A 17,175-nucleotide genomic window follows, 5' to 3' on the forward strand; every position below is an offset into this window, starting at 1 on the left:
ACAGAGCTTCAAAATAATGGCCACTATCCGCCAGCATTACCTAGCTTTAAAGAGCCAGGATAAAAAACAAACTCAGACTGTGTTCATCTGAAAGAAGAATACACCTAGGAAGGGTTGAGGGTGAGTAAATTATGGGGTAATTTTCATTTTGGGGTGAACTGTTTCTTTAAGCCCAAAATATACAGTAACACAATGTGAGGCAAATATCATCATAAGTATAGTACATGTATACTGTACGTGCACCATTCAGTTTTTGTAACCTGTGTATGCTATGCATGCGTAGCTTGCACATGCGTGTTAACTTGGTTTTGTAATAATCGGTTGTTCCAAAAGGTGGCAACACTGATTTACAACTTTATTTCACAGTAGAAAACAAACTAAAAAACAAGAAGCTATGCAAAAATACAATATAAATAGAAGAGACTGCAACAACAGATTTAAGAAGCGATTGCGTGAGAGGGTTATGAGAGAGCAGCAATATTTTTATCGGTTGTAACTTCTGGAGAAAAAAAAATTGAGTAAGATGGACTAAGATGAAGCTTTCTAGAGCATGTATGTCGACCGCATGAGTTGAAAGGCTGCATGTTCGACTGTGAATATGTGTAAAAAACTGAAGTACACTTGGTGTGTTAATGTTGACTTAAACTCAGGTTAAAAACCCTGGTGGTTTGTGAGGGAACTGGTGGGAGTAATATAAAATTCTACTTATTTCTAGATCAGCAGGATTTAAGGGGCCGGTTGCAGCAGCCTATGGGAAGAAAAGAGAGAAAATGCATCAAGTGTGGCTCACCTCAGCTCTGTAGGGGAGGAAGATGGCACTGGCCAGGTTTCCTGTGATGCCGCTCAAGATATATATGATAGATATTCGTAGCCACCCAGCCAATTTCTCTAGGTCTCGAAGAATTGTCATCTGAAAGCATACCGACACCAGGCAATGCAGAATCCTGTTTTTAACAGAGAACAGAGAGAATGTTTCAAGCATGTTGTTTACGAGCTGCCATGACATCTTTATAGATCTGGATGCGTGTTTTTCATTCCCAAAACACCACAGCTTTCTGACACAGCTCCAGTGGTCACAAACATTCCCTTCACGCAAGATATGATGCCACTGACTCTAAATAATGTCGGAGCAAACCACTGCCTGTGTCATAATTACACTTCTGTCAGTTGTCTCATAAAAATGTGGCAAAAGCATGTCACAGTAAGAGTCTCCACAAAAACATTACGAAGCGCAGTTCGCCACCGAACACAAACAAATACGCAACAGCAACCACAGCGATCCTGAAACTTCAGCAGGTTCAAGGACGTTTGAGAGAGCGATGATGAAGGTGTGTGACGGAGGCACGTGCAGAAGCATTAATCTACTGAGCCGCCTTAAGGAAGGCAAAGAGCCAAAGTGCAGCTCAGTGAGGCACTCTTTTTGATTACTACTACAGATCACGCCATACTAAATAGCAGCATCTTCTCCAAGTGTCAGCTGTTTCTTAAAGCAGATAATCTGATCGTATGTGTCAGCTTTTGGAGCATCTGAGATAAACAGTGCAGCATGGGATACGGCGCTTATGGCCAAAACATTCCAGCATGTGCGCATAATTAAAACTCAGAGGAATTTTTACGGCTTATGGGTTGTTCTTCCACTGCTCAGAAGATTTCTTTGTTTCATTTGAGCATGGACTATCTAATGAAGAAATGGGAAGAGAAACTCCTGAGAGCAGAGTTGTAAAATCAATATTGACTGCATAATTTGTTCTGCCCCATATATTTGTCCATATATTTATAGTTTCATTGTACACAGCATTTTGGCAGGCTGAGCAGTTTATTAAATCTCTTTTAAAACTCTAGAGGACATTATGTACCAGTATCTGTATTGTTGTATTAACTGTGAAGAGTTGATGTCTGTGACGACATTATCTCTGAAAGTTGGCTTTTGTTTTGTCATTTTATTTTGTTCTGACAATGTCCTAAGTATGTACATTTTTGAATCACTGTTGGTAAGATTCAGACTTTTTAGTTTGCAAATGTATAGCCTTTTCAGTTTGTTTCAGTTTTTCTTGATCTAAACAGACCTTCTGTTTGCTAGTTCTGATTTCTGACCACCCTGTCTGTGATTTTTTTGCTATTTTGTTTTAATTTAGTTTGTAATGTGTTTCTTTGTTGTTTTTGTAGGCATGAATGTGCGTTTGTGGATCTTTGTTTTACTTTTAGTGTAAGTAGATGTTTTAACTTTGGTGAATAGACCTGTTTTATGGACCTAAATGCTAAACTGACCTTTCGTTTGCATAGCTTACGTTTAACAGTTTTGCTGTTTTTTGACCAATTTATGACCAATTTAGCTTTTTTTGTTTCGTTTCGTTTCACTTTTATCATTTTATCATAACCACGAAAGAATGTTTGTTTTTATGTTTATGTGAATAGGCATTTAGTTTCACAGTTTTGGCCTTTTTTTGCTGTTGGTTTGAACAGAACTGTTATATGCTTTTCTACTGCTCTTGTTTGCATAGTTTCACTGTCGTTTGCTGCCTGTGATATTTCGCCATCTCATTTGACTTTTGCTTTTAGTCTGCGGTGTTTCACTTTTTTTGTTGTTTTGCTGTACGGAGCATTCGTCTTTGCCTTCTCGTCTTGTTTTTGAAGCGGACAGGGCTGCGGTCGCTCACCCAGCATGCAGAAACAGCGAGAGCCAGAGGCGGTAGAACTGATCCGGGACCTCAGGGTTCAGGAAAGGAAGGAGGCCACACACATCATCCATGCAGTGCACCTGAGCGGGACAGAGGAGTGCGTTTCCTTAGATTACAAAACATCAAAAATGGACTTCCTGAAATTCTGCCAATAATAAATTAAATTGCATTTTCAGGCTTAAGACATTAGATGGTATTTAACACACTTTTAGCACTAAGTCTTAAGTTAACACCTGAAGCTGGCACACGCTTCAAATCACAGTGTGCCCTTTCAGACGACAACGGATTTTGCCAATGCAGAGGAGATTAGCGTGGCAACCTTCATGGTGATTACAGCGCACTTAGCAGAAGGTAGATTTACCTTCCGTTCTTATTCACACTGCCTCATTAGTCTAGTGGGCGAGTACTGACAAGAGGTGAAACGTTCAGGGCTTTACGCTCGCTTGTGACCAGAACTAATCTTAAAAGGTTACGCTACTGTTCAAAAGTCTGAGGTCAGGCTTTTTTTGGGGGGGAAAGAAATGATTGCTTTTACTCAGCAGAGATGCATTAAACCGAAGTTTGACAGTTGTTGTGAAAGATTTCTATTTCAAATAAAAGCTGCTTTTTCGATCTTTCTTTTCAAAGAATCCTGAAAATTAAGCCGTTGTTTTTAAACACTGCTAATAATAAAGAATGCTTTTTTATGATTTCTGAAGGATCATGTGACATTGAAGACTAGAGTAATCATGCTGAAAATTAGCTTTGCATCACAGGAATACATTACAGTTTTAAATATAAAATGTTATTTTAGTTATTTTACATTATAGCGATGTTTCACGATATTACTGTTTTAAATATCTTATTGCAGCATTGGTGAACATAAGAGAATGTCAAAACATTTAAAAAATATCAAAATCCAAACTTCTGAATAGTACAAAGATCCGGCAAACAATGTACAAATTTTTTTTAGAAGTATTTGCATCTCATCCACATTGTTAAATTTTGTGTGGTACATCGAAATTTCATACAAAGTAATTATTAAATGTATTTCAATATCTCTCATAGCACGTATTTGACTTATTTCTGCGCTTCGCTGGGTAAATCTTCTTACTTGAGAGCAGAGGGTTGCCTCCTCGTGGAAGTATCCCTTCATGAAGTCACAGTACTCCCTTGAAGTGATTTCACACCTGCAAAGCAACACACAAGACATTTCAAAAACCCATGTCCACTGAGCGAATGTGTCAGTGCGGATCATGCAGCGTGAGAGTCAGTAGTAGCAGATGTCCTCACCTCCCTTTAGTGCCGATGCAGCAGGGCCGGCCGGTGATAGTACAGTCGATATGAGGCAGATTGGTGTGGTTCCCAGAATTATATTTGGTGCAGATCTGTAATACATATTTATAGCTAACCAACTCTTGCAACAAAGCAATATGGTGCTACCATATCCAATAACACACTTCTTTCAAATATGTTTCCCTGGAGCACAAAGCCTTAAGTAGCACGTACAGTATATATTTGTAGCAGTAGCCAACAGTACATTGTGTCAAAAGTATCTATTTTTCTTTTATGCCAAAAATCATTAGGATATTACAGTAAGTAAAGATATTCCATAAAGATATTTTGTTCATTTCCTATGCGTAAATCTGTAAAAACGTAATTTTTTCGATTTACTAATATGCATCACTAAGAACCTCATTTGGACAGCTTTAAAGGTGATTTTTTTAATTTTTAGATGTTTTTTCACCCTCAGATTCTAGATTTTCTGTTCACCAAAGAATCCCGCAAAATGGCTGAAAAATATTGTCCTATCCTAACAAACCATACATAAACGCAAATCTTATTTATGCAACTTTTAGATGTTTTATAAATATCAGTTTCGAAAAAATTGACCCATATGACAGTACGTACCGGCCATTGGGTGATGTCATCAGGCCACTCATGAGGAGCTACTGAGGCCGGCTCTATACACGTCCTGCCAAAAACACAGTACAGTCTTGTGTTTGAAATGTGTCTGTGAAAACGGTCAACTGAAGCTTGGAGTGATGGCGTATTCCCTCACCTAGGGTCCTGATGACACACAGAGCCGTACTCCCGGTTCTTCCCCTCCAGCTGAGGAGTGCTGGGATGCTGAGGCCACTTCACCCATACGGCCAAAGTGCTCTGAAATAGAAAGAGGAAGACGTCAACGCTCTGACAGCTTCTCGGTCAGGTGTAGAAACGCTGCGGCTCCTGTACTTACAGAGCATTCCTCCTCTGAGGTCTGCAGACAGCCAGAGCGGTCGTTGCGCACGCAGCAAGCTGAATTTCGCTCCAGCTCTTGCTTTTTGTTTATCAGTTCGTGTACCTGGTTATCCTGCCGCATACAAGGTGAGAATTTGGCTCCCAGATGAATCAAGGCTTCCTGGTAAGAACAGGACAATGACGACGACTTGTATTGTGTTTGTTATATAGCTGTTAATTAAATTATTAGTAAAATCATATCGTATATATAAAATATGAATATAAAATATAAATTATATATTATATATTAAAATCTGAATATATTTAAAAATATGATTTATTATTTAACATAATTACTACAGTCTTCAGTGTCACTCAATCCGTCAGAAATCATGATACATTGTTTTTTTTATTCTTTAAAGATTAGCAAAACAACAAAAAACTGCATTTATTTCAAATTTTGTAACAATGTAAATATAATCAATTTAATGCATTCTTGCTGAATAAATGTATTTATTTCTGTAAAAATAAAGAATGAAATAAAAATAACACAAAAACTTTTGGTAGTGTTTATGCAGACTTTTGATGCACATCATCAAAGTATTTAGAAAGCAACCACAAAAACATCATGTATCACAAACACAATCCGTTCAGCAATCTGCTTTCCAGTTTGAGATATATGAGGTTTTTGTGGTGACTTTCTAAATACTATGACTTGAGATCACCAAACATCATGACGATGTTAAAGTTAAAGGGTAGGCTGATGTGTCCGGTGTTATTTTAGAAAGAACTTCAGATCAGACACTAACTTCAGCTCCTGCACAATGACATTAGAAAGTAATGACTCACCGAACTTGGTCCAATCCAGAAGTTCTCTTGCTGCACGAATTTGACGTTTTCGTAAACGCCTTTATTTCGCAGGACCTTCGAACAAATGTGTTGACAAACACCAGATGGTCAGAAACAGGAATAGAGCGTCAAACATGCTGGACCTTTTAAAAAATGTAGCAGCACTCACAGAATCGATGGTTTCGTGCTGGGAGAAGCCCACTGGTGCAATGCCATAAATACACACCGCCAAAATGGTGATGAGTATGTGAACGAATGTTATCCAATATGTAAAGAAAGGCCTGAAAAACAAAAAAAACCCAACTCGTATTATAAGAATCTCTAAAAGTCTAGGTTACACTTTATTTTGATAGTCCACTATAGACATTCTACTAACTATAAGTAACTTTGTAACTAAATGTCAACTACATGTCAGCTAATTCTCTTTAATTTTCAACTACATGTCTACAAACTCTCGGGGTAGACTGTTAGGGAAAAAGCTGACATATTCTTGCAAAGTTTCTGATGTCAATATGTTGTATGTTGTGAAGCCATCAAAATACAGTGTTAGACTGATACTCAAATGACTGCTAGTTTATATGTAGTTGCTAAGTTACTTACGGTTAGTTGAATGTGGACTATCAAAATAGAGTGTTACCAAAGTCTCACAGAAGAGTCATCATACCTGTGGTCATCCATGTCCTCTATTTGTTGTTTCACGTAGCTGTCAATGCGCTTGCGATATGTTCGATTGGTCAGCTTTCCCACCATGCCCAATCCATACGGTCTCTTTTCTCTTGCGAAGAGCTTCTTGACCGGCACGGCTATCCGTTGGCCTCTCCGCTGACCGTTCACACTCACTACCTCCTGCCTCAGACGGACTTTAGGGGGTGCTGGCGTTCCCTCTTTTACTTTCCGCCAGCCGCGCTCTAGAGGCCTGATTGAGGAACAGGACAGAATTATAGAACTTTAAACAATGTCTAAACCAGATTAATTGTGATTAATAGCATCCAAAATAAATGTTTTTGTGTATTTGGAACTACTTCTGAAATGACATGTACTTTAGGAAATTTAGGGGTCCTGTTACCACAGCTTAAATAGTGCATGGGTTTAAATAAAATTATTTTAAAAATCCTGTGCTGGGCAACGATTAATCACGATTAATTGCATCCAAAATAAAAGTTTTTGTTTTTATACGTGTGTGTGCTGTGTATATTTATAATGCATAAAACACACACACACACACACATATATATATATATATATATATATATATATATATATATATATAAAGAATTTTTTTATGTTTATATATTGAATAAATATATTTATATATAAGTTATATGAATATAAATATATACATGTAAATGCTTTTAAAAATATATACTGCATGTGTGTCTTATATATATATATATATATATATATATATATATTATAAAACCATTTTTTTTATTTTGGTTGTGATTAATCAAGATTAATCGTTGACTAGCACTTTATAAATAATATAATTTAAAAAAAAATGTTGAAGTATTATATTTATATTATATATTATATATTATATTTTCATTTGTACGTCACTTTGGATAAAAGTGTCTGCTAAATGACTAAATGTAAATTTAAGTATTATATATAAATTTTTTGTGTTTTTTCCAACACTATCATTGTGGGAGGTAAAGTGACATCACACAAAATGTGTTGTGAACCTCACAGCATTAAGTGACTCCTCTCTAACTCGCTTTTGTCCAGCGCGCTGCCCGTTAGCTCCGACTCATCCAGCTGTTTGCTGTCCACGTCCTTCATGGTGGAGTCAGATGGAGACTCAAACACCTCATCGTGAAAGGTGGACATCTCCTCTTGCATCAGGACGTCCTGAGGCCAGACGCACCATAAACACACATACGAAAAAAGTCTCCATGGAGCAAATGCTTGAGTGACTTTTTGGGTTTCCTTACCCTGGCGAAGAACGATGTATCGAGTTCATCTGGAAAGTCCACAACATCTTCCTCGATAAAGCTGGCAGGTGTGAAGCTGCGCCTGTGAGCCCGTCTCAGTGTGCCCTCACGCAGCGAACGACCCTTAAAATACACGTAAACAGACCCCACATCAGCATACTTTACTAAGCAGTAGAAAAACGGCTTACTGTAAATACCATAGACCATATACAAAAATATTCATCAAAGACCTTTGACCTGTATATTCTGCTTCAAGTTACTGGTCATTTTTAAGATTTATCTGAAGCGTCCTCATGAACTCAAACAACCTCAGATGACCCTTCGCTAAGCCAACAAATGTTACTGAACAATCCTGCTTAGCAGCTGTTCTAATTCGACATTATCAGACAAGCTTCTGCTCCACACTAATGTAGGTCTGTGGAGAATCCTCTTCGCATTTGTTTAGAAAAGCATCCTAAAATACAGTAAAACCTTTTTTCTCTGTCACTTGAACCAAGAAGTTAAGAATGGGTGTAGGCCATTTCCTCAGAACCTGTATATGAATCCTGAGGGTTTAAACACCAACAATTGCTTCAAAGTCAGAAACAGATACATCAGTGTCAGCACAGAAAATCCTACATTGGTTAAACACTAATTTATATTTGCATATCAATTCAGGGCAATTGTGGTGTTGACAGTAACTAAAGAGTCCTCAGTACCCTTTCTGATCATTAACATATAATCCACATAAGTCACCTGAAACTCGAGGTCTGAAGATGCTCACCTTGACCAGTGCTGCTGCCGCTCTGAAGCTCATCTTGGCCACAGACTCGCGCTTGCGTCTGCGCGGGATGCGGTTCAGGCCCGAGCGAGAGCTGTTGAAGGAGCACAGGGACGCCGCGCCGGGGGTAATGGGAGTCTGAGGCACACTGTAGCCATCCACCTCCTCCACCATCCGAAACGCGCGTCCTCGTGCCAACGGGTCCACGATCTGAACCGAGAGAGCATCGTCAAAAAGGAAAACACGAAGTGGAAAAGTTGTGCTAAAGACTTCTGCTACAGTACCTTCTGCATGCCATGCTGGGAAGAGGGCACGTAGAGAGGCGGAGGCGTTTCAGTGCTGGTCAGGGAGATGTTGTCCTGGCTGGGCAGCTCCATCTCACGGATCACCTGAGGTTTCAGCTTGCCGTAGCGCAGGCTGCAGTGTCGCAGGCTCTTCCTCTGCCATTTCTGCGTAGCGTCTCCGTCCTTACTGACCCCGAACCAGTCCGCCGTGCCCCTGAGAGAGATGCACACAACCCTTGTTCAGCGGCCAGCCACAGATCACGCGCGATCCCTCATTCTCTCTCTCTCTTTCTTGTGTTTCCCTGCAGCTGTGTGCGCTTTAGCATGTACTTGCACAATATCTGGACTCTTCAATGGTAGTTTCCACAAATGTGTGTCACACCGTCTCCTCCCGGTGGTGTACAAATGAGATCAAGGAAATTTTGGTGAGGTAACTCTAGCAAACTTCTAAAGGAAATAGAAATGGGACATGCCCAGGCATGCTTCTGGGTAAAGTCCTGTCACAAAAATGAAACCAAGTGCACATACAGACTACATTAGGCTGACCCGTCTGCACAGCTGCTTGGCTGTGTCATTAAAAAAAAAAAGACTAACTAGGGAAACATCTGCTTCATGATGTCTAATGGCTGACATGTTTTCAAGTTCAGCTATGACTCGTGTTTCAGTCGAACTGATGAATCAGTATGAAACAGTATAAAAATAAAAACACAGTGTTCAGCTGGGGAGCAAACTGCAGTCTCACCCACAAAAAAAATTATTTTATGAAATAAAAATACTCTGGGGTGGTCTGTTACAAAAACGCACCATGGCAACTGTGGTTTTTGCCAAAATATCATAGCTGCTTGCCATGAACCCGTGAATAGATTTTGATAATTTCTGAAGAACAGGAGTGGTTTCGAGATACAAAATGAATCACCACTGAACTAGTGTCAGGGCATAAAACATTTTACCATACCTGTTAATAGCCCGTAACGTTAGAAAATATACTTGCCATAAACCTTGAAACTGAATGTGCGTTAGCTCATTAAAATAACAGTCAATTCTTCAATTTGTATATGTGACCCTGGACTACAAAACCAGTCATAAGTAGCACAGATACTAGTAACAATAACCAACAATACATTGAATGTGTCAAAATGATAGATTTTTCTTTAGTGCCAAAAATCATTAGCATATTAATTAAATACCATGTTCATATGAATATATTTTGTAAATAAATTCTACCATAAATTAGGTTTAGGATTAATCTGGACAACTTTTCTCAATATTTTTTATTTATTTATTCAATTATTTTTTGCACCCTCAGATTTCAGATTTTCAAATAGTTGTATCTCAGCCAAATATTGTCAAATATTATCTCAATTTCACACTTATGGCTAGTTTCCTGGTCTGGGGTCACATACATGATTATAGAATATTAATAAACACTGTATCGGTATATAAATAAAATTAAAATAACATGGTTTGTATATGCATAGTTGTTCAGTACAAACTACATTGAGTGTATAAATAGGACACAGTTCAGTAGAACACCTGGATCGGTACACAGAGAGCAATCTAATCTCATATCTCTGACTCACAGGGGATGGCAACAAACACGACTCAAATTGTGGCTTATTCTGTTTCATCTAATAGAAAACAAATAAAGCCTGCCAGTCTGGGCACAGTGTCAAACTGCACAAGAAAACTGAAGATGAATGTGCCGTGGGCTCATATATAGCGGTATGAAGCTTTGGAATGTTTTCTGCGATAAGCTCAATTCAATTTTGAAGAATGGCAACTACGAGACGTGTTGAAATCATAACGGTCAGAGACAGTGAAAGCATGTCGCGAAAAGAATCCTTATTTGTCCCTAACAAAAGACTGAAGTCATGAAAGGCATGACAACTGCTGAGAATCACAAACATGTGAAAACAAAACAGCCCACGAACAGACAAAATCAATCCTAATTTAGCATGCGCTGAGGGAGAACGATGGTGGTGTACATTTTTTGACAGAAAGATTGTGGACTCAAACCCCACAATGGGTGACCTCTAACTCTTTCTGAGGTCTGTGAGCCATTAAATCAGAAAGCGATCTGTAAACAAGTCTGTCAGTGCTGTCTCTTTAAGCTAATGCTAACTATAGCTCTGACTCAAACATGAAGAGCCATGTGTGCTTGCAATGGCTTTCAAATTTGTATAGTCATACTATACTATATGTTTCTATTCATTACACGCCTAAACCTTAAGTCATACAAAAACTCAGTTTGTGTCATTTAACATATTGCTAGGCTGACAAACTGATACTTTTTGAACTTCAGAATTCAGAATTAATTTAAAATAATAGTTTTTGTATTTCATGTTATTTTAGAATAAATTGAATCATGAATTATGATTAGCTGATTTGCAGCTCAAGAAACATTTATTATTATCACCACAGTTGAAAACTGTTGTGCCGCTTTCTTTTAGTCAACTAAATGCTTCCTTATCGATTAAAAATGACAAAAAGCCAAACTTTTGAACTGTATATATATATATATATATATATATATATATATATATATATATATATATGTATAATATATTAAACTGCTATATATAAAAAATTTTATCAGGAATTCCGCCTTTCCACAATTTCTTCACCTTTTCCAGTGATTTGCAATTACAGAATAAAAGTTTTTAAAAAGATAAAAAATTTTTTACAAACAACTTTTTCATAACTAGGAAAATAAATATCCACTATATACATTTCCACACTTTACATACTTCTTGAGATTGTAATAATCTCCATGATTTTATTTAAATCTGACAATAGCACTTTTCAAATGTAACCACCAATATTATATTATTACATCACAATGCTGCTCAGCGCAAAACGACAGCTATAAAAACATAATTTGTTGACCCTGGAACAACATTTTAATCCAAAAATGTAGTCTTGACCATATCCATACATCTTAACCTAACCTCACCCGCAAGTAAGCACCAAACACTCTAAACCTCAAACCAAGACTCTAAGCCTAAACTTCACTAAAAATATGAACTGGTTCTTATTTACCCTGTTGTTCCAGGGTCTACAAAGATTTAGACATGCCTCCACTTTTTAAAATCGGGTTCAGCGGACCTTATTACCCCTACAAGGTGCATATTAGTACTTTAAAGTGTACTTATTAATATATATATATATATATATATATATATATATATATATATATATATATATATATATATATATATATATATATATATTAGTTAGAGGCAGCTTGTGTATGTATAAAAAAAAAAAGGATGGTCTTTTACATGGGAACAACTATTACAATTGTAACACCGAAGCTGACTGAGCGAGAGAGTGCCATGTGTGTGTGTTGTGTGTAAGAGCTCCCTCGCCAGGCCTCCTGCGCTCTGCTGTACCTGAGCAGGGTCCTGGAGAGGGACTGGTGCCGTCTGAAACCACGCCGCCCTGCACGGTGACCCTTAATGGGCACAGTGTTAATCCTCTCAAAGTGCACCCTCCTGCTGCTGTGGACGGCCCGAGAGGAGAGGAAGAACAGGACGAGGAAAAGAAGCAGAAGAGAAAAGGATAAAAAGAAAAGAGTGAAGGAGAAGAACTGGAAAACAGATCAACAAGAGCCAGAGAGCAAGATTAGCAAGATGAGCAGAAGCAGAGTATTCCAGCAGGAGGGTTATTATCAGTCAAAGGAGTGTGCGAGAGTTAATGAGTAGCATATGAGTGAGAGACATGTGCTAGTCACAGACACACACACACACACACACATACACAAACACACAGCACAAATACACAACACAAGGCTGAAATCTGGTTGTCCACACAGAAATTATGCAAACAGGCCCACAGACACTGGTTCTTTTCATATTCCGTTTATCAGCCATGAAATGGAGCCATGAAATGAGGAATTTCAAACCCTCTGGCACAGAAATCACATGCACATTCCTATTACATCTCCACTCAAAACAATCTCAGCAAACAAATCATAAAAAAGCCTGGCAACAGTGGCTTTCAACCAGGAAGGTGCTACAGCATTGACTACGGAAAAACACACGATTCAAAATCAAGAACAAAGTATGCAGGATCATGGGCTATATTAATGCGCATTCATTCAATTAAAACTCCTACAACAAGACTTAAACGGTATAAAATGAATGCTGGTGTAGTCATTTAGCTTTGTTCCAAAATGTAGTGAGCTGCATATGGGATTGGTCACATTCACCGTTGTTTGACGAATTGTCACGTATGAAATTGAGTCATTTCAAAAAGCAACACATGCGTTTGGGAATTTCACACACACATATTTGGCAATGTGTGCAAGTTGTTTGGTTTGTCTGAACTGTGCTTTATAGTCTCTATATTCATAATACATTACAGACCTCTTTTTTGCTTGTGAAATTTCACCGGCATTTTGCTAATCGTAAAGTGAAAATGAAAATCCTGTCATTTATTACTTACCCTCGTGTCATTCCAAACCTATAATACCTTTGTTCTTCACAACACAAATTAGGATATATCTGAGGAAATCCGAGAGCTTTCTGAAAGCAACACAACTGAATTTTTCAAGGCCCAGAAAGATAGTAAGGACATCGTTAAAATAGTCCACCTCCATTTTATGAAGCTTATGATTTCAACAAAAATATCTTAATTTATGTTCTTACAGGTTTGAAACGACATTAAGGTGTACATTTCATGACAGAATATTTTTTTTTCCGTGAACTATTCTTTTAAGGCAGCATCCTAACTGAGATAGAAACCATAGTTAAATGTCTATTGACAGTGACAGCTCACTAGGTTTTGGAACAGAGTTTGACCTTTGGAAGAGACACGAGTCTCAGACCTAATGGCTTCGTAAGAGCAGAAGTGAGTAACAGTCACAAGTAATGCCTCTCCTACCTCTTGATGGTTTGCGTGATTGAAGACTGACGCTGGAAAGCAGCCCGCCGAGGGTCAAAGAGGTCGCGCGGAGGAGAGGGGAGATGAGAGGTCTCCACAGGCATACTGACGCTGCGATGGAAACCATGCCTCTTCACGGGCTGTGGAAGAGAGACATGGGCAGAACTTGAAACCAGAGCTACGCTACGCACTTAAGGTGAGGCGGACAGTGGCGTACCTACCTGAACAAATGCTGGAGCTTCGTCCAAGGGCACCTGAGCGGGGGGAATGTCCAGTTTTAGCCATGGAGGCTTCTTGCGCTGCAGGCTGCTGGTGCTGTCTCGTCTGGGTTCAGCCATGCTGCCTGCCTCTCCCTAGACCTGCCAGCTGCAGAGAGAGAGAGAGAGAGAAAACCAGACGAAGAGAGAGGTGAATTCTCAAAAGAACTGCACGGCGTCCTAGTAAATCCCAAATTCAAACAGCCAGTCTTCAAAGTTGATGCTTTGTTGCGCTGATAAGGTTCATGACTGATGTAGGGAACGGGGCACTAGCGCATTGCTCACTGCATAATGCACAGTATATGCTGCATACTGCCTCAGGGCTCAACAATAAGGATTTTTTTCTGATAGATTTTTCTTGCCAATATTGTCATGAGCTCCACACAACAACAAAAGCTATTTTTAGTAACGCATTTCTATTTATGTCACATAAAAATGTACATTACATTTTTCAGTAACACCAAGCTCGCTTAAAAGGGATTTGTTTTTAATTATATTTAGATTTGAATTTATTTATAATATACACTATACATTTTTTTCCTTGAAAAAACTATATTGTGCAGCATTTATTTAATAGAAAATACAGTAAAATCTGGATTATTGCGAAATGCTATTACAATTGAAATTTTCTGTTTGAATATTTTTTTAAACATAATTGTGATGCAAAGCTAAATTTTCAGCATAATTACTTCAGTGTGTTCAGTGTCACATGATCCTTCAGAAGCGTTAATTTGCTGCTCAAGAGATATTTAATAATTATAAATAATTATTGAAAAAAAATTTGTGCTGTGTAATGAGTCGAGGAAATTCTAGAAGTATTTTTTTTCTTGCTAAACACAAACTTTAAGGAGCAATATTGATTTGAAATAGCATTATTTGTTTATTTGAAATGCATCCTTGCTGAATAAATAGTATTGCTTTCTTTTTTTTAAATTCAAAAGGGTTGTTTAACTCCAACGACATTATAAATTTACCAAATACATATGAATGTATAAACCCTCATTTGCATACAAAAATGTTTGTTGGGTAGAAATGCAGTACACTTACTACAGCATGCTATGCACAATATGCACTCAACGGGTCTAATTAAAAGTACTTCCTAAGCCACAAGATGGCAGTCTAAAATCACCACAAGATGTGCGAGAGCCTCAAAATCCAGTAACCCTTCCTGTTGCTGAGGAGGAAACCGTAAAATGTAAATAAATAACCGTTTTCTCATATGTTTGCGTTCACTCAACATTCTCAGATCCACTTAACTGACTAATAAACATTTGTACTTCGGGGGTGGAAAAGTTTATTGTCAATAGATTAAGCCTAAGCCACTACCCTTTCATTAAAAGCGCTGCTCTGTGGCGAAGCAGGGACTTTGTGAGAGGCCGTCATTAGTGTGTCTTCCTGCTGCATATTCCCACACAGCCTGAGCAGAGTGTTTTCCAGATCACTGCAGCATGCAACCAGCATCTGAAGAGCATTAAACCGACACTCTTCCTGCTTCCTCCAATGGCTGAACAGCGCTTGTCAAGATGTCAGTTCAGTGCAGCCTGCATGTCTACAGAATAGAGATCTGCTATCCAACCTGAGTCTGTGTGTGAGTTTTCGGGTCAGGTCTTCGTGCTATCAGTTTTTTATTACATCGACGTCAGGTTTGTTATTGAAGAAAAACTAGTTTTTGTCTTATTTAAGAGATCTGGCGTGTGCTTTATCTTAAAGCCTGGTTATTTCACCCTTTATCGTGACTTTTTTTGTCTGAATGTGTCTAAATGTCTTCAGAGCTTTCCAATTGTCACACAGCAGTGCATGTTGCTAACAACCCAAAGCTCATGGGTTTAATTCCAAGCAAAATTAAGAACTGAATTAAAAAAAAAAGGGTATACAATGAATGCGATTCTGATCTGCCAAATGAATATATGAATCATTTGCAGTGCACTTTGACTGCAAAACATTGTGCCGAGAATTACTTTTAATGACAATTAAGAAAAAGAAAAAAACATTTTCAACAAAAAAACGCTCATACTGATTATAATATATGTAAATGTTGTTTGACTATAACCTTTTTATGAGTGTCTTAAACTGTGCATTGTCATATACAGTAAACATCCAGTCATCAATGATTCAGATGTTAAATAAATAGCTCCTCTGAAGGACTCTGATGGAGTAAGACTGACTCAGGTCTTTTCGACTGAGTAATAACTCATAAGAGTCAATTATACATGACTACAATGGTCCATCTGCGGTTTTTCTTTCGCATACAGCCAGCGAAGACAAAACAATAGAAAGCCGAGTTTATTGTCTTTGCATTATTTCACACTTCATGTATCTCACATATCAGATGAACACTTCATTTCTTTTGCTTTGGTTCAGTCGATTCAGCAGGAACACGGTTACGAACACTCAATATACTTCTGCAACCCTTTTTTTACTCAAAAAGCCCTTGCTGTTTCTAGAGAGTGACATGGATGCGAAGGCAGTCATTCTGTGATATATATTCACCCCCCGGGAAGGCCTCCAGATCTGCTCTTGGTTACTCTTAACAAAACAGATTTAACAGCACGCCACTCTTTCAAGCTCCTGTGATGGAGTGATGATGGAAGCTGCTGTGAAAAATGTGATTCCCAGAACTTCATAAATCTTCAATCTAGGAGAACACGGGTGAAAGTTTAAATGTGAAACTCATCAGACTAGTTACTTATCAGCAGCACCCAGGAAAAGAAAGAAGCCCTGCTCATGGTTAAACACTCTCGTTGTCCATGAGAAAGTTTCTGCCCGCTGAAGAGGAATGCGGACTGATATCATCACTGGCCTTTCAGTATGTGTGCCGTGTGATGACTGTGAGATTACAGGACAGACAGGAGCAAAGCCCCAGCTTTGAGGACACCCCTATCGGGCCATGCCAATGGTTTTCCACCTCAGACGAGGGCTGGGCTATATAGGTCAAATTTACTCAAGTCTCAAAATTGTGTCACAACAAAAAAATGAACGGAACAGTCATTTTGAGCTATGACAACTTCTAATGAAATTATGTTCAACCAACAAACAAATTAAGTTCCTGTAACACTAACAAATCCTTGTTTTGTGCTTCTTCAAAATATGAGCTTCAAAATCTCGACCCCCGTTCACTGCCATTATAAAGCTTGGAAGAGCAAGGACATTTTTAACATAGCTCTGATTGTATTTGTCTGAAAGCATAAGTCACGTAGCTGGCTTGAGGGTGAGTAAATTTTCAGGTAATTTAGATTTTTGGCCAACTATGTCTTTAACGCAGGAGCAGTTTAAATTAGACAATAATTACGTCAATTAAAATTAATGTAAAGGATATTATAAAGACATTAT

At 38.3% G+C, this 17,175-nt stretch overlaps 1 protein-coding gene across 4 annotated transcripts in view; it reads right to left on the minus strand.

Annotated features, from left to right (window-relative positions):
* The window catches only part of rhbdf1a (rhomboid 5 homolog 1a (Drosophila)), a 42,094-nt gene that overhangs the window by 1,399 nt on the left and 23,520 nt on the right, over window positions 1–17,175 (minus strand). Inside the window, exons 2-18 of one of the 4 annotated variants that reach the window (XM_043233973.1) lie at window positions 13,810–13,954; window positions 13,589–13,728; window positions 12,097–12,201; window positions 8,705–8,918; window positions 8,424–8,630; window positions 7,661–7,783; window positions 7,417–7,577; window positions 6,394–6,645; window positions 5,899–6,010; window positions 5,730–5,804; window positions 4,900–5,061; window positions 4,720–4,820; window positions 4,569–4,632; window positions 3,951–4,045; window positions 3,772–3,847; window positions 2,658–2,758; window positions 791–944 (exon numbers count right to left, since the gene is read on the minus strand). In XM_043233973.1, coding sequence (XP_043089908.1) covers window positions 791–944; window positions 2,658–2,758; window positions 3,772–3,847; window positions 3,951–4,045; window positions 4,569–4,632; window positions 4,720–4,820; window positions 4,900–5,061; window positions 5,730–5,804; window positions 5,899–6,010; window positions 6,394–6,645; window positions 7,417–7,577; window positions 7,661–7,783; window positions 8,424–8,630; window positions 8,705–8,918; window positions 12,097–12,201; window positions 13,589–13,728; window positions 13,810–13,926 — 2,259 coding nt within the window. In that variant the 5' untranslated portion in view covers window positions 13,927–13,954. Of the gene's footprint in view, window positions 1–790; window positions 945–2,657; window positions 2,759–3,771; window positions 3,848–3,950; window positions 4,046–4,568; window positions 4,633–4,719; window positions 4,821–4,899; window positions 5,062–5,729; window positions 5,805–5,898; window positions 6,011–6,393; window positions 6,646–7,416; window positions 7,578–7,660; window positions 7,784–8,423; window positions 8,631–8,704; window positions 8,919–12,096; window positions 12,205–13,588; window positions 13,729–13,809; window positions 13,955–17,175 lie in introns of all 4 variants that reach the window. The other 3 variants (XM_043233972.1, XM_043233975.1, XM_043233976.1) reach the window with 3 other exon arrangements.

This window comes from Puntigrus tetrazona, chromosome 3 (genome assembly GCF_018831695.1).
Source record: "Puntigrus tetrazona isolate hp1 chromosome 3, ASM1883169v1, whole genome shotgun sequence".
NCBI classification, from domain to species: domain Eukaryota; kingdom Metazoa; phylum Chordata; class Actinopteri; order Cypriniformes; family Cyprinidae; genus Puntigrus; species Puntigrus tetrazona.